Source organism: Panthera pardus, unplaced genomic scaffold (genome assembly GCF_024362965.1).
Source record: "Panthera pardus isolate Hobbes unplaced genomic scaffold, ASM2436296v1 HiC_scaffold_12, whole genome shotgun sequence".
Taxonomy (NCBI): domain Eukaryota; kingdom Metazoa; phylum Chordata; class Mammalia; order Carnivora; family Felidae; genus Panthera; species Panthera pardus.
In genome coordinates, this window is record NW_026526677.1 from 407,286 (window position 1) to 433,704 (window position 26,419).

At 58.7% G+C, this 26,419-nt stretch overlaps 1 protein-coding gene across 7 annotated transcripts in view; it reads left to right on the forward strand.

Moving 5' to 3' along the window:
- Positions 1 to 1,114: 1,114 nt before the first annotated feature.
- Positions 1,115 to 26,419, forward strand: part of PHRF1 (PHD and ring finger domains 1) — a 30,623-nt gene continuing 5,318 nt past the window's right edge. Inside the window, exons 1-14 of one of the 7 annotated variants that reach the window (XM_019437624.2) lie at positions 1,116 to 1,247; positions 1,608 to 1,725; positions 5,899 to 6,014; positions 6,425 to 6,544; positions 10,470 to 10,693; positions 13,484 to 13,567; positions 15,049 to 15,167; positions 18,521 to 18,618; positions 18,809 to 18,984; positions 19,836 to 19,965; positions 23,748 to 23,875; positions 24,915 to 25,096; positions 25,451 to 25,570; positions 26,048 to 26,202. In XM_019437624.2, coding sequence (XP_019293169.2) covers positions 5,921 to 6,014; positions 6,425 to 6,544; positions 10,470 to 10,693; positions 13,484 to 13,567; positions 15,049 to 15,167; positions 18,521 to 18,618; positions 18,809 to 18,984; positions 19,836 to 19,965; positions 23,748 to 23,875; positions 24,915 to 25,096; positions 25,451 to 25,570; positions 26,048 to 26,202 — 1,630 coding nt within the window. In that variant the 5' untranslated portion in view covers positions 1,116 to 1,247; positions 1,608 to 1,725; positions 5,899 to 5,920. Of the gene's footprint in view, positions 1,248 to 1,607; positions 1,726 to 1,776; positions 2,593 to 5,898; positions 6,015 to 6,424; positions 6,545 to 10,469; positions 10,694 to 13,483; positions 13,568 to 15,048; positions 15,168 to 18,520; positions 18,619 to 18,808; positions 18,985 to 19,835; positions 19,966 to 23,747; positions 23,876 to 24,914; positions 25,097 to 25,450; positions 25,571 to 26,047; positions 26,203 to 26,419 lie in introns of those variants that run through there. The other 6 variants (XM_019437626.2, XM_019437629.2, XM_019437627.2 and 3 more) reach the window with 6 other exon arrangements.

The following is a 26,419-nucleotide window of genomic DNA, read 5'->3' on the forward strand; positions in this document are numbered from 1 at the left end:
GACTCCCTGCGGCCCTCCCCCCCTCCAACGCTGCTGTCCTCAGGGTCACAGGGCCCCCACCTCACTCACCCAGGCCCCTGCTTGATGGGCCTTCCTTTTCCTTCCCTGGCTTCCAGAAGCTCCCTGCTCCTGGGTTTACTTCGCACATCCCCCAACACACCGCCTTTCTTCAGAACCTACCAGGAACTTCTTGCTTCCCGCACCTGCGCTGCCCCCACACGAGCCCGAGCCATGGTGGTCCCTGAACTGCGGTCACCGAAGTGGCCTCCTGACCGGTTCCCTTGGGTCTGGCGTCGCCGCCCCGCGGAGCCCGTAAGCCAGCACACGTCATCCTGCCCTAAATGCTCCTCCTGGGCCCCTAGCGCCTCTGGCCACTCCCCGCACTGGGCCCAGCCATCCCAGCCTCCTTCCCGAGGTCCGGCGGCTTCTCGGTGCTCTCCCCACAGCGGCCCAGCTCGGCCCCTTTGAGGTCCAACCTCACCACTTAACGCTGGCTAGTCCTCCCAGGCTCCTGAGCCCCGGATCCTACCCTGCTTTATCTTTCCTCCTAGCACGAGTCAGCTTCTCCCACACCACACGGTGTAGTGATTTACAGTGCTCGTGGTTTCCTGTGTCCGGGCCGGACGCGACGCGGGGCTGCGGTCTCCTCCGGCTGTGGCCAGCACCCGGAGGAGCCCGCGCACGTAGGACTCCGCCAGTGTTCGGTCGGGACAGGAGGCGCCCGGGGCTGGGGGCGTGGCCAGCAGCGGGGAGGGCCGGGCCGCCGCGTGGGGGCGTGGCCACAGGCGTGGGGGCGGGGCTAGATCTCAGGGGCGGGGTCTCAGGTGTGCCGGACCGCCGCTTCCATTCGCCCTGGGCCGCGGGCGGGGGCTTGGGCCGTACCAGCTCCCGGCGGGGGAGGGCGGCCAGGAACAGCCTACCGTCGGAGGCCCAGACACCACAAGTTCCTCCAGACACTGGTCTTCCTTGGCGGCGGTCCGGCATTGAACAGTGTTTCCAAAGTCTCGGGGCCCTCGGCTGCGGCGAGCGGCGCCATCCGCCACCTCAGGCTCTTCTTCCCCTCCCTTGTCCCAGTGGTTCCCGCCAACGGGCGGGGCGGGGCGGGAGAGCCCCGGAAGCCGGCTCCGTGCACTTCCGGGTCGGGGAGCGCGCGGCGGCGGTGGCGGCGGCGGCGGCCTAGTCGAGGGTGTCGCTCGGGCGGCGGCGGTGAGCCCCCGGGCGCAGCCGGAGGGGCACGAGGTTCTCGGGTACGTGCGGGGCCCGCGGCGGTCCCGGGGTCTCTGCCGCGACCCGGCCGCGTGGGCCGTCCTCGAACGCCGCGCGCTTTGTCTGAGGCCTGCCCCGCGGTGCGAGGCCTGCGCCGCGCTGGCCCCGGGCGGGCGGCGGGGAGCTCGGCGCGGGCGGGCGGGCGCGGGGCAGGGAGGCCTCGCGCCGAGCCTGGGCGGCTCCTCGGCCTGCGGGCGGGTTTCCGGGTGGCCCGCCTCAGGTCTCCAGTCGCGGGGAGCGCACCCCGCCCCGTCCGGCGCACCCCCCCCTCCCCCCCGCCAACTCCGCGTTATCGCTCTCCCCTCTGAGCGAGGTGTGACCCTTTGCCAACTCGTTTCCAGCTCCCGGTCGTCACTGCTTTCGTCGGCAGCCCGAGTGGTTCGCGGGATGATTTCCTGTTAACTCTCGTAGTCTTCACAACAAACCCCGGGAGTAGGGGTCGTCCTTCCTCTTCTACAAGTGAGCCGAGCTGAGCTTGCCAACGGGGCGCACAGCTGCTGAGCGCGCAGCCAGAGCGCCGAGTTAACGCAGCCCGGGACTCTGGGGCGGTGCTCTCTTTAGTGGCGCTCATGTTACCCCGTTGTCAGTTCAGGAGACTGCATACCGTTCTGGCGTCTGCCTGGCGCGCCGCCTTCTAGCCAGTGGTCATACGGGTAGAACGTGAGGCTCAGGTGAGGTTTGACTTGGCACTTAGCACACCCTCCTTGTCCCAGGACCACCGGCAGGCTTCGTGTTTATGGGAGAACGTGGAGTCCGAATAACAGTAGCTGCCGTCTTCCAGTGCATTCTCTGCACCCGGCCAAGTGGCAAGGCTCTGACGGGGCAAGCTTGGCTTTAGTCCTCTCTGCAGCCCCCCAGCACGGACCCTCCGTGGCCATCTCAGCCCTGCAAAGACCTCAGGGGGCTCTAGCTTTTTCACTTCCGTTGCAGTCTGCAGTTCCCAGGTCTCCTGTCCTCTGTGGCAGACGGCGAATGGAGAATGACAGCCCTGGCCCGGTGTGCACTGTTGGACCTGGCAGCCTTGCCCAGGGCCTGGCGACGGGCACTCTTGCTTCCGGTCTTGGCATAGGTGCCAGTTACCACCGAAGCTCTTGCTGCCTTAGTGACGGTTGGAATTGTAGGTGCTTTGGGTTCCTGCATTTGAAAAGAGAGAGAGATATTTTTTCTGGCTCAATTATTCCCCCTGGATGCCCTGAGTCTAGAGTTTGAGCAGGGGAACCCCAGAGCACCACCAGCACTGCCGAGGGCGGCCAGCAGCCGGGAGGGGGCCGTGGGCCTTCCTGCCAGACAGCTTCCCGGCCTGTTATCTGGAACACAGGGGCAGAGGTAGGGACGGTGCATCTGGGCAGGTATGTCTGGGCTGGGGCTGCTGGTGGGCCATTAGGTCCTAAGCTGGGGTCCCCATGAACGAAGAGTTCTGATTGCAGTTCTGACAGGGAAAGGGCTGTAGGGATCTCTAGTTGTGGTCTCTGCCTTGGTATTTGCACAGGTGTTTGCTCTGGAACGTAATTTCAGAGGCCACCTGGGTTTTTTTTCCCCCAGTGTCCTAACTGTCGCGTGACGGAACAGGAAGGGACGATGTTCAGCCTCCTAATCGACCCTTTCCCTGCCCAGCAGTGGTGGAGGAGTACAAGGCCATGGGACTGAACCCCACAGGGGCAGGGACTCAGGGATTCGACCCCATTCCCGGGCTGGCATTTCTGGCAAGTCCCCGGGTACCAAACCCCATCATGGCCTTGTTGACCTCTTCAGGCAGCCCTCGGAGGCAGGCCTCGCCACTGCCCGTTCTAGGTGGACCTGGGTCGCAGTGCACCAGAGAAGCTAGGGGTTGTTTTTCCTTTTGAGCTGGTGCTTGTGTGACACGTCATCAGGGTAAGGATTTGCACCCGGAAAACTGCCCTCAGGTGTGCTGTGTTGTGTCTTCGGTGGCCTCAGGGGTTACATTTTCTGGTGTCTAAGGGTTCACTGGAAGGTCTATGTGCGATGGTACAGGCGACCCTTGAACAACACAGGGATGGGGGTACCCATCCCCATGCAGTCCAACTGCCACATACAACTTTTGACTCTGAAAACTTTATTGTCAATAGTCTGCTGTTGACTGGAAGCCTTACCGATGACAGAAACCACTGGGTGACACGTGTTTTGTGTATGTCGCAGGTCATGTTCTTATAAAGTAAGTTAGAGAAAAAAATGCTGCCAAGGAAATCCTGAGGAAGGAGAGCACATTTGTAGTATGGTACTTATCCAAAACAGTGTCACGTGTAAATGGCCCGGTGTACTTCAAACCCGTGTGGTTTGAGGGTGAGCTGTATTTACCCCTCTTGTGGGGCAAGAAAGTGTGCTGCACACAACAGGGGCGGGGTAGGTACTGGAGCAGCTGTCCCAGGATGACTCTGTGGAATCCACGTGTGGGAACGCTCACGACAGTGGCCAGAGCGTTCTAGGCCCTCTTCCCTGAGCCCTGAAGCCATTGTGCCCACAGAAGTGTCATTCTCCTGGAAGGTCTGTGGCATGTCGTGCCCCATAGTCTGTGTGCCTCTAGCAGGAGTCACGGCCGGGACTTGTAGGACAGGCTGGGTCCCTGCTGTGTTGCTGAGTCACCAAGCACCGAGGGTGCAGACCAGACCCTTTGTTGAGTGGGACTGTGGCCATTTTCTTTCCGTTTTTTTTTCTTTTAATTTTTTTCTTAACGTTTATTTGTTTTTGAGAGACCGAGACAGCAACAGAGCACAAGCAGAGGAGGGGCAGAGAGAGAGGGAGACACAGAATCCGAAGCAGGCTCCAGGCTTCGAGCTGTCAGCACACAGCCGGACGCGGGGCTCGAACTCACAAACCCTGAGATCATGACCTGAGCCGAAGTCGGACACTCGACCGACTGAGTATGGCTCATTTTCTTAACCTTAGAGCACTAAGTACGAGAAAGGTGGTAGCTTTAGGGGGTTAATAACTCCACAAAACCATCTCTTAGTGCATTATTTTCAGGTGGAAGCAATATAAGGCAGTTGACAGTTTCATCACGTCAACATGCTCTCACTGTTTTAGGAAATGTCATCCTAGAATCTGGGGCTTTGTTTGAAAAAATTTTTTTTGAGTTTATTTATTTTTGAGAGAGAGAGAGCATGAACAGAGGAGGAGCAGAGGGAGAGGGAGACCCAGAATCCTAAGCAGGCTGCAGGCTGTCAGCACAGAGCCCGACACAGGTCTTGAACTCACAAACCACGAGATCACGACCTGAGCCAAAGTCGAATGCTTAACCGATTGAGCCACCCAGGCGCCCCTAGGATCTGGGGCTTTGTTAGGGAAGCTAGGTAGGCACTCTGGAATCTGAACCTGACCTTAGCCCCACCAGGAGATTGTTCTCTGGGAGCATCTGTACAAAGGTGGTGGTGAGCGCCCCTCTCCTGGGTGCCGTGGTGCGTGTGAAGCTCTTGGCGGGTGGCCCATGGCCCGTGGGAGAGAAGCCTGCACGTGGCATCCGCAAACGAGAACCTTGCCTGGCGCTCGGGCATGCTGGCCTAACCCAGCTTCCTGCTTTGCCCCTCTGCCTTCTGGTCTTTTGTGCGGCCCCTTTCCTCTGACCGTGGAGAGTGGACTTGGCCCGAAGCACACTGTGCACGGAGACGGTTTTCTTCATTACGTCTTAGTTAAGTGTGTCCTCCAAGAGTCATCTGGGAAACGAGGTGAGCGTGTTGTTGAGAAAGGAGCCCTTATTTGGGCTCCAAAGTTGGAGGCCTGGTGAAGGAGGCGGATTGTGTCTTCTGCGTTTGCAAGGTCGTTTGTCTACGTCTTCTGTGTCATCTTTGCAGCGGTCTTGCAGAGTAGGCAGGGCAGGTGTCCCCACTTGGAGATCAAGAGCCCGAGAGCAAGTGGCCATGGTGGCTGAGTGGTGGAGCCCGACCTCCGCACTCCGTGCTGCTCTTGGGCGGTTGCGTCTCGCCAGTGCCCTGTGGATGCTCTCGGGGTGAGGTCAGAGCAGCCCCGGCTGACCCGCAGCCTCCCAGCGGTGGTCTGGTGAGCCGAGGTTGGGCTGGCCAGCTGTGGGTGAGAGTGACATGGCAGGGGATGCAGGGAGGGGGTTTTGTTAGTCACCTAGGCCCTTCTGGCACCTCCCACCCCCCTGCATCAAAAACCCCGCTTTGCCTCAGCTTGTGATAAGCCATTTCATTCGTGCCCGGTGTCAGGATTCTTCAGGAGTGTTAAGGTGTCGTGGGTGCCTGACTGAAGAAAAATGTTGCCAGACTGAGCTAAATTAGGTCCGTTATAAATTGAGATTTGACTTTGAACATCACTCTGTAGATGGGAATCGTTACCTTTTTTTATACGTATGCACAGCTTTGTGGTTAGAATTGCTTTGTTTTTTGGTTTGAGAGAACCTTAAGCAGAACCTTCATGCCGGTCGTCCCACCACCCTGGGATCATGACCCGAGCAGAAATTGAAATCAAGGGTGGGACGCCCAGCCCACTGAGCCCCACCACGCACCCCTAGAGTTGTTGTGTTTGTTCTGTATCTCACGGCTTGGCCTCGTGTCTTACAGATGAACACGTGTCACTGGAGTGACTGTTGGGCTTGCAGATCGGGGGAGTGTGGCATCCTGGGACAGTTAGGAATTACCTGACTCTGGTTAATTTCAGAGCCAAACGCCAATGTCTAGCGATGGATGACGACAGCCTGGACGAGCTTGTGGACCGAAGCCCAGGGCCAGATGGACGCTCGCGACTCAACCCTGCTGTCCTGGCCAGCAGCGCTGGTGAGCAGGTCCCCCGCTTCTCCCACGGAGGTGGGCCAGCGGGTGTTGGAGCTGGCCTTGGTGGCTTGCACGTCTCCAGGTTGTTGGCTCTGGGAAAAGCTGGAGTTCCCTTTGGAGGGTTGTTTACTCGTCTTAATTTCAACTCTCAGTCTTTGTTAAAAAGTTACTCTGTGCTTTTAAGTTGGTTAGTGATACATTTTATTTGTGTCAGGGACAGATGCTAGTGGGGAAGAATGTGCTTTCCCTGCATCTGTCCCCTTCCAGCCCACCTTCCCCAGCCTCACCTGGGCAGCTACGCTTTGGTTGGTGCCTGGAGCGCCTCTGTGCAGCTCTGAGCCAGCCCTGGCCTTTTGCTGCCTTGATTGTGTGACACTTCCCCTGGGCTTGTGTCTTCATCTCTTTCGCCTTAGAAGACAGCGGTGACGGCAGCAGTGGCAGCTCTGAGGAGGACACGGGCAGTGAGCGCAGCTACAGCACCGATGGAGAGGACGATGGAGAGGACGAGGAGGGCGGTCTGGAGGACCAATCCGGTGAGAGCGCTGGCGTCCGAATGGCTTCCTGGTATTTCCTCTTGTGGGGGCAGGGACAGCAGTTCACCCAGCGTTGTTACTGGAGCCCGCTGAGGGCCGTAGAAATTACGAAGAGGCTCCTCGGCCGCTCGTCGGGCCTGGCAGTCCCCTAAGGCGAGCCCTCGCTTTGGTTGTCATCCTCTGTGTCAAGAGTTCAGTTTGACGACACAGCCTCACAGGCCTCTTCCCCGGTGACGGCAGGAGACTCAAATGTCTAAGAGGGCGGAGCATCACGAAGTGGGGTCTTTCCAGGACGAGCACACGGGGTGCACTTGGTGGCCCCAGCTCCCACACCCGCAGGTACAGGGCAGGGTTAGCTTAGCTGAGGTTCGCTGTGGCCCGGGACCACCTGGCCAGGACTCTCAACAGGTCAGTGGTGTCGTCTATGGTTTGTTCTCGTTCTGACCAGAGCCCGAGAGAGCTGGCAAACACAGGAGATGACTTCATTGAGGAATTCACGGCGCGGGTTTCCTGGTTGGCATTTGTGCCCTTCAGCTGCTGTGCAGGGAACGTTGCTTCAGGCGACTCTGGTTAGGCTGACAGCGCCTCCTTCACTGTCCCTTCTAGCTGCCCTGGCTGTGCATGGCCTGCAAGGGCCCCAGGCCGGACTACCCTGTCCAAGACCAGCTGTGATCACCTTCCTCTGAGGGAGGGCACGTGTGGCCCTCTGCTGACAGGGTGCTGGACTTTGGAAGTTTGACTCATGGCTGCTTTCCTTCTGGCATAGTCATTAAGTCAGGAGAGGCATGGTCTTAAAGCAAATACCATGATCTGTGTATTTGACTCTGGCTCCCGTGGTTATCAGTGTTAGAATGTTCCAGAAAGGGAACCTTTCATGTTTGCGACAGTGCTCATGAGGGACCAGGACTGAAGTGGCATGAGCCAGGGTGAGTTTGCAACTTTGTGTGTGTTGGTGACCTATTCTTCCAGAGTTAGGTTTTTTTTTTTTTAAATGTTTGTTTATTTTTGAGACAGAGACAGAGCATGAACGGGGGAGGGTCAGAGAGACAGGGAGACACAGAATCTGAAGCAGGCTCCAGTCTCTGAGCTGTCAGCCCAGAGCCTGACACGGGGCTCGAACTCAAAAACCATGAGATCATGACCTGAGCTGAAGTCGGATGCTTAACCGACTGAGCCACCCAGGCGCCCCCCAGAGTTAGATTTTTTAATAAGTTTTATTTATTTCTGAAGAGAGCAGAGCGCTAGTGGGGGAGGGGCAGAGAGAGGGCAGAGCCCAGACGCAGGACTCAAACACACAAACTGGGAGAGAGATCATGACCTGAGCTGAAATCAAGAGTGATACACTCAATCGACTGGGCCACCCAGGCGCCCCAGAGTTAGGTGTTGAATCCTGGACACAGGGATGTGAGATCCTGCCCGAGTTTGCGGGTCACGACTACTGCTCTTCTGCATATCCCCCAAGATTGAGTTGGGGCGTCGGTCTCAGGCACAGACAGTCGGCGCTGGCAGGGCTGAAGCCAGAAGACATCCTCCCTCGAGCAAAGGTCTGAGGGCCTGTTGGATGCCAGAGAATCTGGGCAGGGCCCGAGGGAACGCAGGAGCCAGCTCGGCTGGGGTCCCTGCTGCTCCTGAGCTCACCACTTAGCAGCAGACACAGTGGCACAAAGCAGCAGTTCTAATAAGGGTAATACGTGTCAAGAGTGGGTGTGCAGGGGTGTCGTGGGAAGGGCGCTCTACGGCCCTGAAGAAGCAAGAGACTTCCAGAGAGACCCCGTCTAAGCTGTGATCTGAAGGACAGGAGAGAAGGAGATGCGGGACCAGAGCCTGCAGGTGGCGAGGAGCCCCAGGAAGGGAGGCCGCGGGGCCCTGGGCGTGGCTGGCGGGCCTGGAAGCGTAATCGTGTGCCCTTCGGTCTTTGAAGCGAAAGAGGTGCCGTGTGGGAAGTGTGGTCAGACCTTGAGAAGGGAGTTTCCTACAAGGGCACTTCCTGCACCCCTTTAGGCCCGGCCCTTCCCGGGGGTGCTTTTTTACTTGTTGCTTTTCTTGCTCTAGTGTTTGTTCCTGAAAACCGCTTGACTGCTGTCTGCCGAGTTTCCAATTTAAGTATTATCTGCTTAAGTCTTACCATAAAACCTGAGGACTTAGGGCTCTGATCTATGTGCGTGTGGCCTCGCCCCCGCTCCGCAGGCTGCGCGCTCACGAGCGCCGCAGGGAGCTGTCGTGGACGAGGGAGTGTGAGTCGCGGTGGCCGGCTCCGGGCACGGCCCCGGGCCACTCCAGTCTCCTCCAGCGGGGACCATGCCCTTCTCCGGGACCCTGTGTTCCTCAGCACTCGGGTTTTCAGGCCCACTGCCCACTGCCAAGCCAGGCTGGCACCCTCATCTGCACTGTCCTCGGTTTGCCCCCCCGCCTGGTGGGGAGCACCTCCAGCAGCCCCTTAGAAAGGGTGGGCAGAGGTAGATGAGTCGGGGCCTCACGCATCTGCACGAGTGTCCACCCTCATCAGTGCTGGTCAGTGTCCCTCAGAGACTTCGGAGGCATTGCTCTGTGAGCCGAGGTGCTGCACAAGGCCCAGGTGGCCCTCAGGTGGACAGTTCTTTGCCTTTCGGAATTCAGTAGGAAGAGCCTGGTCACCTGGCTTCGACCTGCTTCTGCTTCCTTGGCCCTTTCCAGCAAAGCAGGAAAGCGGAGCAAAGTCCCATGTTCACGCAGCTTTCTGCTTGGCCTTTTCCAAAATTTTGTACGTGCCAATTTCATTAGTTTCTTTTCTTTTTTTTCCTTGACGTGTGACGAATCGTCACCAACCTGGCAGCTCAGGACAGGGTGCTCACTGTCTCCGTGTGTGCGGGGCCAGCTGTCCAGGTGTGGGTTGCTGGTCCTTCGCGCAGGTCTCACCAGCTGACATCAAGGGGTCACAGGGCCACGATTCCCATCTGAGGCTCAGGGTCCTCCGCTGGGGTCACTGCTTGTTGGCAGGATCCGGATCCTTGCGGGGGTAGGGCTGAGGTCCTGACTGCTGGCCGGCTGCCGGCCGGAGACTGTCCTCACCGCCTAGAGGCCTCCCTTCGTCCGCATGGCACGTCATGTCAGCCGCGGGAGCACATCCCCCGGCTTCTTTCTCTGCAACCATCTGGGGAGCACGGCTGTTAGAGGAGTCACCTGATTAGTTTGAGCCCCCAGGGATTGTTCCCTCTGCCATGCAGAGGGAATTGAGTCACTTGCTGTGTCCACACTTCAGTGGATTGGATGGGGAGGAGTGCTGGGGCTCGTGAGGACCCTGCCTGCCACACCTCTGGTGCAAGGTCTCATTCGGGTCTCCTTTTAGTGGAATTTGGGAGGGAGAGAAAACTAAATGCACATGTCAACTGCTGTGCTGAACTCAAAGTGTCTCCTTTTCTCCTGGTCAAGTCCCAGCCTTAGAACTTCTCAGAAACTGATCAGAACTGTTGCGGCCAAATTGCCTAGTTAGGAATCTATGTTCCCTACATCCCCAAAGAAAGAAAAACGAGAGACCTATAAGGGAGGTGTCACTCGGAGACAGATGGCTTGTTAACATCGTGTTTTGAGAAGGGTTTTGGGGTCACGTGGCGCCGTCTGGAGGCTGCTGTGCCGAGCAGGGCCACCGCAGGGAACCCAGTTGTCAGATGGGGGTGGCCCCTGGGACCTGCCCTGATCGTGAGGGTTCTGATTCTGCCTCCAGGTGGGGGCTAGAGGAGCTGGTATGGCCACTCAGCCAGTGTCACATCCCCTTAGCTTGGACACAGCTTCAGGGTGAGGTGCTCAGGGATGGTTACCCTGGGCAGGGCTGCAGGAAAGGGATCTGTCCCTTGAGTGTGGGGTTTGGAAACACACTTTCCTGAGTGCAGTTGTGGGCTGCTTGCTTCCAGTGTCCCAGCTCACAAAGTTGTGCTCCTTCCTTCTCAAGGTTCTGAAGATTCTGAAGAAGAAGGAAGAGAAGGAGGAGGCTTGGAAACGTCAGTGGCAGTGGCGGATACTCAGGGGACGTTGGAAGCCAATGGCGCATTTAATTCTGATGACGATTCCGAGAGCTGCCCGATTTGTCTCAACGCTTTCCGGGACCAGGCCCTGGGGACGCCGGAGAACTGTGCCCATTATTTCTGCCTGGACTGTATTGTGGAATGGTCCAAGGTGAGCGAGGCTCTGAGGTTCTTCCTTCAGGATGGCCTCTCTCCGTTGACTTTTTGTTTTTATTAAGTTTATTTATGGGAGAGGAGCAGAGAGGGGGGGAGAGTGAGAGAGCCCCAGGCAGGCTCTGTGCTGTTCGCACAGCCCACAAGCTATGAGATCGTGATCTGAGCCGACATCGAGAGTCAGGCTCAACCGACCGAGCCACCCGGGCACCCCCCTCTCTCCACTTGCAAGTGACCCTGTCAGTTGCTAGCCTTTTGCTGGCGCATCTCTCTGCTCTCCAGTAGAAATTGGGGCCCCAGGGTTGGGTCCTAGACCGGTCTTTGCTTTGTTGGTGTGCTTTTGGGGTTGCTGATAAAGCTCACTGTGGGGCATCGGATGAGGAGGATTATTTATGGGTTGGTATCCCTGGGGGACCTGTCCGCAGAAGTCCTGAATGACCTGGGCGCAGTGTGTGGCCAGCAGAGTCAGCCTAGTATGCTGTAGTCTCACGAGGTGGGGTCATCTCAAAGAGGCAGAGAAAGCAAGCGATTCAGTTTGGCAGTGAGTCATAACCGGCAGTGAAGGGAGCCATCCTTGAAACAGTTGAAGGGAATTTACCAGAAAGACACGGTGTATTTCATGATGAGTTTTAGAAGCGGGAGCCCCCTTGTATTAAACTTCCTATCGTGAGACATTTCAGAGAAGTAGCACGGTACAGGAGGAGCGGTGTGTGCCCCCCACCCCCATCTTCAAGAACTGTTAGGTCTGCTTGCCATGTTTTGTCTCACCCTCTCCCCCCTCCCCTGTAAGTTCACCAACGTGGACGCAGCGTGAGCGTGGCAGATCTCCATGCCACCACCTCGCTCAGCGAGATTAACAGAAGCACCATAGCCTCTAACCCCAGCCCTGCTCCCCATTTTCCCAGAGAGCTCAGAGCATCTCCAGTGGGAGTTTGTGTGACCCGTCCGCATGGCCACGCGGCTGCTGGCTCCCTGTGACGTCTGTCGATCGAGGGCTTCCCTGTCCTGATGCCACTAGTTCCTGCTCTGTGGTGCTGGATCCATAGCACACGTCAGATCAAGGTTTAGGTTTTTGTGGCAGGCAGAGCCTTGGAAATGGAGGAACACCACCAGGTGGTGGTTACCTCCTAGTTGACGTTGTACTGGAATAGTGCGAGGAGAAAACAAAGGTGTAGGTATCACGTAGGAGAAATTATTATTTGCAAATAGTGAGTTATCGATACAGATATCTTACCAAGGAGCTGCTGTAACGTGGAGTTCAGCAAGATTGCCAGACACAAGATTAATACAGATGAAAAGTTACAGTATACGTAGAAATAAGTCCGGAAAAGACACGTGAGACCTTTAGAGAGGTTTTCTAAAGCCTTTGAGACTGATTGAAGAAAGCACTTTCTGGAAGGGAAATCCCACCTCAGAGAGATGGCAGTCATGTACAAGTTCATTGCCACCCTAACCAGAGCATCAGGGCCTAGCAGGGCCGTGAGATTCGTAGAGGAGAGAAAGCAAATGCCAAGAATTGGCAGTCCTTTTGAAAAAGGCAGTCGCGTGCCGGCTCTTAGGATCTGTACAACTCCGGTGAGTATACCGGGTTGGTCCGGGAATGGAGACCAGGCCCCGGGAGCGTGGCGGGGACTCGTAGGGACAACCACACACGGCAGACAGCAGGTAGCGTCTCACACTGCAGGGAGCGGGGCTCTCCAGGCATGTGGGAGAGATGGAGAGGAAGGGCGCCCGCTCACACCCCCCCCCCCAGGATTGAAAGTTAGCAAGTGGTGCTCTGAAGCCTTCGTGGGAAAATGCGGGAACTGTCGGGACAGGGAAGGAGGCTTAGCGCAGTGTAGATCAGAGACCCGGGAGGATGGGAGCCCCTGGACCTCCCAGAGTGGAGGTGGTGTAACGTGTCCAGCCATGTGGCTCGTGCACCGTTGCCCTGTGAGCTGGCGAGAGGATGGGAGTCCGTCTGCGCAGACCCTGCTCGGGTGGGTGGGCGGCTTGTCTTTACCCACCGCGTGGGACACGGCACGGGAACCGGCGACCACCGGCGACCGTTCGGACGCACCTGCTGGTGAAGAGTGGGCGTGTGCAGCTGGAGTCCCGGTCCTGAGGGCAGGCATCTGGAGCCCCAGGGGACGGAGCAGGGGTGGGTGGGAGGGGCTGGAGGGCTTGGGTGCTGACCACACAGATGTCAGTTTGTCCGGTTTCGAGTGCATGTTGTTGGGTATGCTCTGTACGATAGAGGTATTTTAAAACAAACTTCTACGTGTCCAAACCGTATTAGTAAAGAAGAAACATTTGTCACCTTTGATGGGCAGCCGGCCACACTGTGTGAAGAAATACCAGCATTTACTAAGAAACAGATGTTGAGCAACCTCGTGCACGCGGAGAACCGCGGCCCAGGGGGTAGGGGACGCAGAAATGGCCAGTATCCTGGCTGGCCTGGCTGGAGGCCAGCCCAGGAAGGCCCCCATCCCGCTTTGTGCCTAGCATTTAGCACGTGCGTGCCATGCGTGCGCGTGTGTGCGCATACGTGCGTGCATGTTATGTGTGCGCTCATGGCTAGCCTGCCTTCCCTCCTCCCCAGCAGGAGAGCAGCCCTGCACGGTGGGGGTTTGTCTTTTGGCTTCGCTGCTGTGCTCCCAGCCACTCGGCACGGGGCACGTGGACCGTAGAAAGTAGATTTTCAGTGTAAGATGAAGTTCTTACTTCTAAGGGAATGTTTTATTTCGAATGTGGTATTAGTCGTGAAAACGATCCTATAGGATCCCGATGCAATTTTTATTTCTTACAGAATGCCAATTCCTGTCCAGTTGATCGAACCATATTTAAATGTATCTGTATTCGAGCTCGGTTTGGCGGTAAAATCTTGAAGAAGGTAAGTGCAGATGCTGTGCTAGAGGGCCCCTCCCCACACCTTATCATCATGTTGGTCCCTGTCTAATGGGAGAACGTGCGCTCACAAGCTGATTTGCTTTCCTGAAGTGAGTAAATACTGGTTAAGTGCTTTTGAGAAACCCGCGGAAGCGTCTGGAGCGTGAGCAGCGGCCAGAGGGGTGTGCTGTCTGGTCGACGGGCCCGCGTGCTATGGGCGGTGCAGCTGGCGTGTCCCTCGCACTTCCTCTCCCCGACTCCCACACGCCTTCTCTACAGCTCACAGCTTCTCTTCGGCCACGACAGCCACGGGGGAGGCCAGGCCCGGGCGAGGACGCCTGCCGTCTCGGGACCACGCATCTGCTGGTGCTGGGCCGGGGCGGGGCCGTGTGCCAGGGGGGCTGGGACAGGAAGTGGTTCTCCTTTGTTCTTTTGCTCGTCTGCTCATGAGAGGCTTGAAGGGCCTGTCAGTGTCTTCTGTTGCTGAGGAGAAACGTTACAGAGACTCGAGGACACGCCTTCGACGTGTGTCGTGCAGCTAGCCGTAGACCTGCCGTTTTATTTACACGGCGCACAAAGCCGTAGATGCGCGGGGACTTGGCTCTTTGTGTGCAGATTTCTCGTGGGCACAGTGCTGGGCTGGAGGCGGCGGCTCTGCTTCTGCTCGTTCGGGTCCCCGTCACCTGTCCCAGACGCTGCCCTCCTTCCCTGGAACCGGGGCCTCCGTTTCCGTGTAGCCGGTCCTCACCTACCTGGAGCATCTGCCACCCAAGCGCATGTCCCCGAGCCCTTCCTGTGTGTGCAGGGAGCTGGGGGGTGGGGAGTCCAGGGGGCACACCGGCTAGTGCAGTTGGGGAAGATGGGAGAGTGACTCCACGTCCAGTGCAGACGGTGCCGGAGGCTGGGGAGGCCCCCGAGTCCCATCCTGGCCCCGGAGTAAAGGGCGGGCGAGCGAGCGGCGGGGTGTGTGACCTGGGGGGCTGACGCGGACGGACGGAGAGAAGCGCGGAGGCCGGGTCGTTCTGGGGCGCGGGGAGACGGGCAGGGGAAGGAAGCGTCTGAGCACCTGGTGCGTCTCAGGCCCTGGATCACGGAGTCTTGGCGGTCGCGCCTCCTCGCCTGCCCGTAGAGGGCTGTTCTCCATGCGCAGCTGTGACCGCCGCAGCCACGGTTCTCGAGAGAATGCGGGCCTCCGGCTCTTATTCTCTTCCCTCTTCACGGCTCCAGCGCCGCTGCCCTGGGGGTCCCCACCTGCTTGGTCTGGGGACCTTCCATGGGTCGTCCTCTGTTTTCTGTTGGGTTCGCTGTTTCTCTCGGCTAACTGCCTGCACGTGGTTGCCGTGCGCACTTTGCCCCAGAGCCTCCGGGCCCGCGGAGCCTGCGTGCGTGTCGAGAGGCGGCTCAGTGTGCTCTGTACCGGCCCAGCAGCCGCGCCTCGGATTTGGGCTCTGCTTGTCGCTGACCGGCGGGGCTTCTCTGTTTCAGGTTCCGGTGGAAAACGCCAGAGCCGGCCGGGATGAGGAGGAAGACCCCACCTTTTGTGAAGTGTGTGGCAGGAGCGACCGGGAGGACCGGCTGCTTCTCTGCGACGGCTGCGACGCGGGGTGAGCACGGCGGCTTCCGAGGCAGACGAGGCCTTCGTGCCCCGGTCCCTGCCGAGCCCAGCCTCTGAGACTGGAGTGTTAAGTTAACGTGTTAGAGGGAAGTCCTGCAGGGCTGCTTCTGTGCTTCGTACCCACAGATCTTCTCTGTGATGCTCAGGGGGGCCACGCCCCCCGGTATTCAGAACGCTGAACCCCAGGCCGCTGGTGGGTAACCAGCAGGTCTCCCAGGCTCTTTTGTTCCCACCATTTATATCCTCTACCCGTTCCCCCAAGATACTCTGAGGGGACTCACAAGATATTCTGAGGGGACTCGTGACGCATCGAGACTGCGAAAAGGTGAGGGGCACGTGAGAGATTGGGGCTGGGGGCCCAGAGAAGGGCTTGTGCAGGACCCCTGCTTTCTGTGAGGGCAGGTGACCCTGTGTCCAGCGGGCCCTGGCTCCTGGGAGCCTTTCTTGGGCCTCCTTCCAGCACAGGAGGCATTGCTGGGTGTCTAAGGAATTTTTCTGCCACCAGGCTGTGGTGAGAGGGCTACAGAAACTTCTCCTTTGGGGCACGAGTGGCAGAGAATCCCATGAGGCTGGCAGGTTTGGAGCTTTCTCTTGGGTAACAGGTAGCCCCTCTGAGGCCTGGACTGAGAAGCAGCAGGAGGTAGGAAGTGTCACGCCCTGGTGGCCCAGAGCTGGCTCTGGAGGCTCAGAGTTTATTCCCTTTGACTGCTGACCGGAGCCCACCTTCCGGGTGCCTTCCTCCCCAGACAGATGCCACGTGCTGTGCGTTTTGTCTTCCTGAGGCACCTCCCAGGGGCCTCCCTCTCCAGTCCCACCTCCTAGGCTCAGATACGCGCTGTCTGGTCTCCCTTCTTGCAAGGCTCTGCCCGTGCGGGTGCTGGATCGGTGCTCCAGTGTGGGGTCTCCGGGAGTCGCCTTGTCTGACAGCCCCCGCTCACTGGTGGCTGTGAGTCTGGCGGACAGGAGGGTGCTGCCTTGGGTGACAGAGCCAGCGCCCTGCTCTTGCTGTCCCTGTGCTAATTTACTGATGGGACCGAGTGCAAGCAGGAAGCTGAAGAAATGTGGTTTCGTAGGGACCTGGGGCCAAGAGGGTAGCTTAGCCCTCAGAACTCTGCTCACGCCTAAAACAGATCCTTTCCCGGTGTGTTCGTGGCCATTCTGGGCATGTGAAGGAAGGGCCTGGGACAGCTGGATGCCACAGGAGAGGCCATTCGAGGTGGGAAGAAGGCCTGCCTGTGGCCCTTGTCACTGGCCCTGCCTCTGCAGCCCACGGCCCCCCAGCCGAGTGCTAAACTTGGGTGTCTTCTGCTGGCCTTGCGGACAGCACTCAGTACAAAAGGTGCTGGTAGAGCTAAACGTTACAGCTGTTTGAGTGCAGGTCTTACGTGTCCAAACGTCCTCAGACCGTTAATATTTGCAGTCTGCTCAATTTGTTTTTTTAATGTTTTTTTATTTTTGAGAGAGAGAGAGAGCGAGCGCGCGCGCGGGAGAGGGACAGAGAGGGAGAGACAGAATCCGAAGCAGGCTCCAGGCTCTGAGCTGTCAGCACAGAGCCCGACGTGGAGCTCGAACCCATGAGCCGAGAGATCTTGACCTGAGCCCAAGTCAGACGCTTCGGTGACTGAGCCCCACAGGCACCCCTGCAGTCTGCTCAGTTTTTGTTAACGGTTGTTTTTTAACTTAAAAATCAAGTCTGAAATTACTCTACTATTCTTCTGAAAATAGAGTCATAAGGTTTTCTGTAGATAACAGGAATACGCCACATCCTTTCATTGTTACAGGAAGTAAGATAAAGAGCATCTCTGATTTTTTTAAACTTCTCTGTTTAACATAGAGGGGCAGTCACTAGGGAGACAGTTGACATCACCGCATCAGGTAGCCACAGCTGTCCTTGCTGGGTAGGCGGTCCATTCTCGGTGGCTGTGACTGCTGGGCAGAGCAGCATGCCTGGCACGGGAGCTATGCCCCCATCCTCATGGGCATCTTGTGGCCCTCACTGGGTGTGAGTCTACCCCGTGGGGTGACTGTGCTGGACGTAGGCTGGCCGGGTTGGGCACCCGTCACACGCACCAGTGGCCTCTGCTTGAGGCCCTGGAGCTTGTGTGAGGAGAACGTAGGGTGGCCCACGTTGGATCCTTGGAATGCTTTGTGAGATTTTGTTCCCGAGACCACGTAGGAGAAGATCTTCTGAGGCTGGAATCTACTTGGGGTTTTGGGGTGCTCCCTAGGACTTGACGCTGGGCTGAGTTACACTCCAGGAGGAGCCCCCTCACCCCCATCCCTGCGGTCCTCATGTGAGGTCCTGGCGAGGGGTTCATGGAGTGAGGGCTTCCACCTGGAATTCTGTGTCCCTGGCTGCTCGTGTGCCAGCACCGTGGGCAGTACGTGGTCTGTGAGCAGAGTTGAGTCTGCCCTCGTGTCTTCAGGGCAGGGTGTCCGCATGGGGTTTTGCCTGGCTCAGGGCTGTGTGGGGTCTTGGGATGAAGTTTGGAGCAGGCTGGCACAGGTGGCCCATGCCAGCGGTGACTCTTCCCAAACTGCTTTCCATGAAGACTGGATTGAAGCACCTGGAAAACCACGGTTAGGCTACATTTCCGTTTGCTTTCAGCAGACAGAAACTTTCTTTTTCCCTGAGCTTCTCAGACTGGAGTATGAAGTGTAAGGTGTCAACATTTGAAACTCTCGGGGCTGCTGAGTGACAGCCGGGTTGGGGGAGGGCAAGCTGACGTCTGCCAACCAGAGATGAGCCTCCAGCCACAGTCAGGCGCCAGATCCCTGCCATGGTCAGCGGCAGAGCCCCCACAGGACGCAGTGGCCCGGGTCAGGTGGCCACTTTCTTAGCTCGGTCCGTCCACGTAGTGTGCTTCCCCTGCAGGGTTCAGGGGCTGTCAGGGCCCCTTTTGGTGAGCAGAGATCCCCAGCATGCCCCCGGGAAGGACTGCGGGAGTATCACCAGCCTGCTGTCTCCCATCTGAGTGCACCTCTGGGTGGGCTCCAGATGCCTCAGGGTCAGGCTCTGGGGAGATGACCCAGGCTGCCAGCAGCACCTTCTTGCTGTGTGCTTGTGGTGTCCCCTCTGCTGGGGAGAGGGAGCTCTGGGTCGCTCCCTTTCCTAAGGACCTGGGTCCACGGTGACCACCCTCATGACCTCATTTAATTCCCCCCTTCCCCAGAGGCCCCATCTCCAAATACGGTCACACTGAGTGTTTGCTTTCAGGGGACGCAATCCAGTCTATCGCAGGGTGCACAGCGGCCTTGGGGCACATTTGGATGACCGTTGTGTGGCTCACTCGGTTACGGCAGGGAGACTGACACTTGTCTGCCACCCTTGTGTTCCGGTAGGTACCACATGGAATGTTTGGACCCTCCTCTCCAAGAGGTACCAGTGGACGAGTGGTTCTGTCCCGAATGTGCTGCCCCTGGAGCTGCTCCCACCGCTGGTAAGGTTTCCTTCTCAGGCAGGGCGTGCTGAGGGGGGCGGGGGGCTTCTCGTCTTGTGGGAGAACTTGCGGGGCTCTCCAGCAGGGCAGCCCAGGCTCCAGGGGGATGCCCCCTGCCTCCCACTCAGTCCCCCTGCCAGGATGGGGGCGTGGCAGCCCCACATCAGTCCAGGGTTTTCTTTCTTCCCAGATGCAGGTCCCGTGAGTGAGGAGGAGGTCTCCCTGATCTTGGCTGACGTGGTGCCCACCACCAGCCGGCTTCGGCCTCACGTGGGGAGGACCCGTGCCATTGCCAGGACACGACAGAGCGAGAGGGTCCGAGCGACCGTGAACCGGAATCGGATCTCCACCGCCAGGAGAATCCAGGTGGGTGCGCACGACGCTGTGGCTGCGAGGCTGCTCCTGGTTCAGCCCCTCTGGGGGCCGCCCGCCCCGTCTTGGTGCACCTTGGCTGCCCAAATGCTCTGGGTGGTGGGCACAGCGGAGGGGTGCGGACGGCAGGGTGGGGCCTGCGAGGGCAGCGGCGTGCACCTGCGGGCGTGTCCTGGCTGCCGTGCGGGGAACCGAGCCCGGCAGGCCCGAGGGGGCAGGAGCAGAGAGCTGGTCTCTTCCAGTCCACAGTCCTGCAGGGAGGGCCCCACGCCGACCCTTCCAGCCTCCCTCCGGGTGTGCGCCCCGTCCTGTAGCAACACCAACCGGGGGCAGCAGTGCCTGTCACAGGTCGGCGTGCTCACCCAGGGGGGCGTCAGCCGATGGGGAGGGGCGGAGGACTTTGTGGGGGCTGGTGCCCCACGCCATCACCCGCTCCTGTGTCCACCTGGTGCCCTGCTCTGGCTGCTCTTTCCTCTCTGTCCCTCGATCTCCTCTCTCTGGTCCCCAGACTATGCCGGCTGGCTCTGCACCGGCACGGCGTGCTGACTCGTTGGCACTGGCTGTGCCGTTGGCTCCTTGCGGCCTTCCTGGCCCTCATTCTTTATTCTCACCCTGAACTTGCTTCTCAGGAGCACCCCCCCACCCCTCCACCCCCGGCCCCGTAGTGCCCACAGGAAGCTCTTGGTGGCCGTCTGGCTTTTGCGGTTAGCCTGGCGGGGGTGTGTGCAGGGTTGTCCCTCGGGGGCTCCCCGGCAGGAATGCCCAGAGTCCTCACGGGGCACAGCGGGTGGTATGAACAGCCTGAGGGCAGTCGCCTTGCTGACGGCACCCTCCTTCCCGTGTAGCATGTCCCACGGTACCTCATGTCTTCTCTGCTGGATGAGACCATTGAGGCTGTCGCTGCCGGTCTGAGCACTGCCGTGTACCAGCGCCCCGTGGCGCCCCGAGCCCCCGCAAAACGCAGGAGGAGAGCAGGTAAGCCCGGGTGTGCTGGCTCGGTGAGGGCCGCACGCTCGCCCCGCAGGGCCTTCCCCCGGAGTCCCTCCTGCCGCCGTCACCTGGGTTTTCAGGTAGCAGAAGTGGCACACGGACGTCTTGTGGGCCAGCTGGGTCTGGTCCGCGTCATCCTTGCGAACACCCACTGTGGGCGGTGAGGTCCCTGCGGCCATGCTCTCTGCGTGCGTGTCGGGGCCACTTGGCCTTCGTGTCGTTGGTCAGGAAGCTTCTGGAGAATTTGGCAGAATTGCCTTTTCTTTTCCCTAAATGCCACAGTAGATCAGGAAGACCCCGGTTCTGGACTTTGCTGTGTGGGAGCAATTAACAATGATTAATTCATTGCTTTCTTGCCACGTGTCTCCAAGCTGTGCGTTCTTCAGCTAGCACTGTGTTCCCAGGGGCCTTTTTCCTTCTCCATCACATGTGACCAGTGCGGCCTCACGGACACCTGTCTTATTCACATCTTATGATCCGAGGTCTTTAAAGTCCGCTTCATCGAGATAAGAGTGTGGTGTGTCCGCTCCGTGTGGTTCCAGGTTTGACAGACATAACGTCCAGCTGGCTTGGCCCTGTCCGTCCCAGCCCCGCCAGCCAGGTCCCAGCCCCGCCAGCCGGGTCCCGTCCCGGGCGGGTTCCGTCCCAGCCGGTTCCCGTCCCAGCCCCGCCATCCGGGTCCCGTCCCAGGCGGGTCCCGTCCCAGCCGGTTCCCAAGTCCCAGGCGGGTCCCGTCCCAGCCCCGCCAGGCAGCCCTGCTGTCCTCCTCAGCGCTGGGTGTCAGTTTGGTGTGTTTTCAGACTTCACGTAATGAGACCTTTGTGAGGTGCTGAGTGTGCTCCAGCTTAGCGTGTGTGGTTATGGGTGCCAGTGGCTGGCAGTGGCTGGCTGGCTGGCTTCTGCTTGTTGTTGAGGGAGCGCCCCCCCCCCCAGTCTGCCCCCCCACACACGGAAAGGCCGCACTTTGTCCCCTTTGCTGTCGAGGGTTGACTTTGTGTTGTGATCACGGCCGTGGAGGACAAAGGCGCGAAGTCCTGCCCGTTCTCGTACCCGTCTCCTGTGGGCAGGGTTTCATTTCGGGTCAGCACAGGACCCGGCTGCTGGCTCATTGGGTAGATGTGCGTCTCAGGTCGCGTAGCACTTCGTACCCCTGTCGGCAGTCTGTGAACCAGAGTGCTGCGCGTCCTCGCCCACGCAGGGACCGGGCGGCGTGTGTCCTCACCATGCCAGTGAGCTTTCCTGTGACTCGGTATGTGTTGGACGTGCCCTGTGTCCCCCGCCGTCAGGGCGGAGACCCGGTGCTGTCCCAGCTTCCTGCTTGGGGCTGTGCTGGAGTGGCCACCTGTGTCCGCGTGCCTCGTGTGGCCTCTCCCCTTTCTCGGGGATGCTCTCTCCTGTCCGCCGGAGCAGGACTCACAATAGCAAACTGAGCTCCGTGCGAGTTCTCTGCCAGGGGTCGGTCATCGCTCCCGGCTGTTGGAGCTGGGCAATCCACACCACGGTCATACCGTTCCTGAGGTTTTCCTCGTGTCTCCCGTCTGTGTCTCCTTGTGTTAGAAACTCGACCCCTCGGGGCCAGCACCGTGCCTGCTCGCTGATTCTCCATTAGACAGTGGCCTCAGGGTCACGGCTGGGTCGTGCCGGTGCTGAGCAGGCAGGACTGACTGCAGGGGTTTTCCTCTGTCCCTCACGTGCACACCACCAAGCCCCTGGTGTGCACTCTACCTGTGTGCGGGCAGCTGCATAGATCTGTGCTTGGTTGTGCCTTTTTGCTGGTTTGGTTTTCTTTTGTTGGCTTTGCTAGTGAGTTTTTTAATGCTTTTTATAGACTTTTGCCAAAGTGGTGGAAACATTGGGACGAACGAGTGGAGTCCCCACGGAGCCAGCCTGGCCTGGCCTCCCTCTCCCTCACTCACCTGCTCCCTCCCAGGAGCCCTGGAAGCACGGCCTTTGTGTCTTTTCTTTTCCTTCCTTCCTTCCTTCCTTCCTTCCTTCCTTCCTTCCTTCCTTCCTTCTTTTTTCTTTTCTTTTCTTTTCTTTTCTTTCTCCTTTGGTTTTTAAAAAAAAAAGTTTTTTTAATGTTTATTTGCTCTTGAGACAGTGCAAGCAGGGTAGGGACAGAGAGGAGGTCACAAAATCCGAAGCAGGTTCCAGTCTCTGAGTTGTCAGCACAGAGCCTGACGTGGGGCTTGAACTCACGAACCGTGAGATCATGACATGAGCCGAAGTCGGACGCTTAATTGACCGAGCCACCCAGGCGCCCCGTCTTTTTTTTTTTTTTTTTAATTTTTTTTTTCAACGTTTTTTATTTTATTTTTGGGACAGAGAGAGACAGAGCATGAACTGGGGAGGGGCAGAGAGAGAGAGGGAGACACAGAATCGGAAACAGGCTCCAGGCTCCGAGCCATCAGCCCAGAGCCTGACGCGGGGCTCGAACTCACGGACCGCGAGATCGTGACCTGGCTGAAGTCGGACGCTTAACCGACTGCGCCACCCAGGCGCCCCATCGTCTTTTTTTTAAGTTAAGCACAGTATCACTGTTGCACCTGAGAAGGGGAACAGTAATTCCTTAACCCCATGAGTCTGTTAGTATTGAAGGTTCTAATTGTATCGTAAGTGAGGTAGAATTTTTAAAAATAGTATATTTGAATCCAGAGCCAAACAAGATCCACGTTGCACCAGCAGCTGTGCCTGGTAAGTGTCCCTGTGTCGTCTGGACAGTGGGGGCACCGGGTTGCCCGTACGCGCTGCTCCCCGGCGGGCAGAGACCGCAGGCCGCTGGTGGAGCTGTGCGTCCTTAGCTCTTTGCTTTTGTGTTTGCCAGCTGCCCGGGGAGGGGGCGGGGTGGTGGGCAGCAGTGACTGCTGGGCTCCCTGGCTGCGGTCTCTGCGCTCCACGCTCAGCTCAGACCCGCGCTCGCACCGAGGAAGGTGCAGAGAGCCTTTGCTCCTGGCACTGGCTGCTTCCCACTCCTGCGGTTTTTGTGGGCAAAGCACTTAAGGCGTTGGCTTGTTTCCTTTCTTGACCAGTTCTCAGAACCACCGCGTGGCTAGTAGCCTCCTCAGCAGCGATCACGATCGCTTAGGGTTTTTAGCCCCATCGTGAACTTAGGGAGCTAGATACACTTGATGTGTTTCAATAGCGTACGTCACGAGGGCCGATCCCTCTGTCTCCTTAGAATCCCCTCCTTCCAGGCTGAGGTCCCTGCGGTTTTCCAGGGGGTGTTGGAGTGTCCTAGAATTAGGGTCCCCCGAGCCCGTGGTGGCACCCGTGAGGAGACGGACCCACCTGAAGCCTGGGTGTTCGTGCACTTTAATCTCTGGGATGTGTTACTGGAAATACGTGGCGGTTTTTAAGTCTGTTGGGAGGAGTCCTCTGGTCAGATCAAGCAGACACAGATCTTTTGTTTCATTTTACTAACTTGGTCGTCAGGGGGTTTTTTGTTTGTTGTTTCCCCCCCATTTAATTTTGTTTCATAACGATGTAAAATATTTACTGGTGACAAAAGTCAGATTTACGGATCAGAGCGAACTCCAGAGTCACACTCTGTCCTTCCTGTGCGCTGCGTTCCCTCTCTTGCTCCTTTGTGAGGAAGCACTGTTTTTTCGTGATTTCTCCATTTAAAAACCTGAAGCCACTACGTATAGTTGTCTGTGCCGGGTCCTGGCAGTGCACGGCACGTCCGTGGAGGGGGACACGTGGGGTGGGGTGGGGTGGGGGCCTGAGGGCGCACAGTAAAGCACAGACTCTCAATGTCCTCTTTGTAGGGAGACGGAAGAAGGTGTCAGGAAGAAGGAAGACCCAGTCCAGGTCGTCTGTGAAGAGCAGGGGCTCCGGGACGAGGTCTAAGAAACGCCAGGGTCGTGCCAAGAAGAGAAAAGGGAAGAGGTCAAAGGTAGCCCCTCGGATAGCGGGGTGGGACTCAGACGAAGCCTCCTTTCTTGTTTACTTAGAGAGTCGCTGATAAACATGAGCCTTTTCTGCAGCAGAGAGTAAAGGTGGGGCTGGGACAGGAGTTTTGCCAGGACCCTTTGGAGCTGGGCATCCGGAGGGAGGGGTCGTGTGCAACTCCGGGCACCCCAGAGGTGGGCCCTGTGGGGTGCGAAGGGGCAGACAGGCCAGAGGGTGGGGAGTGGACGCCGTCCCAGGCTGTTCCTTACCCTCGTTCGCGTGTCTGCCACGGGCCTTCTGAGTGTGCGCGCGCCTCCCCTCAGAGCGGGTGAGCGCCCGCCTGTGCTGTGCGTCCTGCTCCGTGGTGTCTGTCCTCGCCCCAGCTCCCGGGCTGGACGGTTAAAGCACACCAGTACATAAAACATAAAAAGCTCAGTTGCAGCCAAGCGTTTGCCGCGTCCGTGTGTGAACTCCTGCTCAGGGTCGTCGCCTTTGCCTGGTTAACACACACGCACGTGGTATACGCTCACATAGACGCTTCTGTTAGTTTTCGGCGGGGCATTCGAGCACCTGCTGTGGTGGTTCGTCCAGACGGAACTCCTGGAGGGACGGGAAGCCGAAGCTGCGGCCGCACGTGGGTGTTGGCACGCCCGCTTCCCGCCGTGCAGACGTCAGCCCTCTGGCTCACTGCCCTTCACGCCCCGAACAGAGCCCGACCGCGAGTGTCAGCGTCTCCCTGCCAGGGTGCCCCAGGGGCTGCTGCCCGCACGTGCTTGGGGTGGGAGCGCCCGCCCCCCCAGCCCTCGTCCTCGGGTGGATGGACATCACCGGACGGTGGTTTTGCGTTGCGGGGGTCGGGGCTGTCGGGATGTAGTCCTCAACTCTGGGGCAAAACCTCTGAAACGCTATTGTTCCCCCACTGGAAGCCGTCAGCTGTGGTTTAGCGCTTCCTCAGTCTGGTGTGTGTTGTGCAGACTAGTCCTTGCGCTGGTGTTTCTAGAGCCTCACTCACCCTTCCTGGTTTTTTTGTGACTTCGGTTCAGAATGAAGCCACAGCTCGGTCCCGCATTGCACGGACGCTTGGCCTCCGGGGTCCCGTCCGCGGGGCCTGCACCCCGTCAGTGCACAAGCCTGCGGACCCCTCTCTGGGGCTGATGCGTGCAGACATCGGGGTGGCCACTCTGTCGCTCTTCGGAGACCCCTATGAGCTGGACCCCTTTGACAGGTAACCGCAGGGAGGGGCTTCCCCCTCTTTTCGTGGACAGTGGGCCCCAGATCCCACGTTTGTCAAGAGAGGGTGACGGTTCCTGAGTCTCCCACCCTCGTCGGACCCCCCCCAGGTGGTGCCCAGAAGGGACACCGTAGGTCCTCAGCCACTAACAGGGAGAAAGGTGTTCTGCATGTCGGTCCCTGCTGCCCTGGGCCCGCCCAGAGGTGCATGCAGCTGCTGACCCGAAGCTGCTACGTGGGTCCCGTGTTCGGGTTTGGGGCACAGGTGCCGCCATGTGTGCGGTTGAGAAGGGGTCTCCTGGGCCTTCCGTGGGGGTCACCGCTCCTGTGGCCCGTGTGCTCTCTCCAGCAGCGAGGAGCAGTCTGCGGACCCTGCTTCCCCTTTGAGCGCCAAGAGGAGGGTTCTGTCCCAGTCGGCACTGCGCTCTCACCGGCCGGTGGCCAGGCCCGTGTCCATGGGGCTCTCCAGGTGTGTGCCAACAGGGACGGTGGTCGGGGGAAGGGGGGGGCTGGCGCACCTCCTCTCCCGGGGCCCCTCCCTTGACCGTTTGTCGAGGACATGCCACCGTAAAGGGCACGAGGAGCAGGAGGAAGGCTGCAGGTGCTTGAGACTGCTTCTGCCCGCCCACCTCTGTCACAGGGCTGCTATCCAGGGCGGCCACCCCTGGCTGGGTGCTTTCCTTCTATTTCACTCCTGATTAAAAAAAAAAAAACAAAAAACGAAACGAAAAAACCAACAAAACTAGTAAATAGCCTGCCTGTTGGTAGCAGTTGGGGCCACAAGCACCAGAGGATTTCACCTCCAGGCAGCCTGCTTGCTTGGCTTTTGTCAGAGCTACTGGGGGCAGGGGTGTCTCATGCCCTCCCCACACCGAGGTCTGGCAGGGCTGGGACCTGGGGGGCGGCAGGGGGGCACGGGGAGGCAGCAACGGGTCTGTACCTGCAGGAGGAGCGTTCCCGCTGCGGCGCCTGAGCCAGAGGTGGACGAGGCCCCCGTCCCAGACCTAGTGGGGAGCATCCTGTCGGGCCAGAGCCTCCTGATGATGAACGGTGCAGACATCACCATCCACCGGGACGGCTCCCTCAGTGCCAAGAAGGCAGGTGAGGAGGCCTCTGCGTGACACCCAGCGGAGCCTGCGGGGGCGCCCTCTCTGCCTCGATGCTCGGGGCGGTTGAGAGGGGCATGTGAGCCACGGGTCCTGACGAGACCGTTGAACTAAAATAGGTTTCTGTTCAAAACGTACCTAAAAGCAGTTTTCTACGCGAGGTCATGTTTCCATTAAGTCAACATCGCTTTCTGAACAGAGTTTGCAGGCTG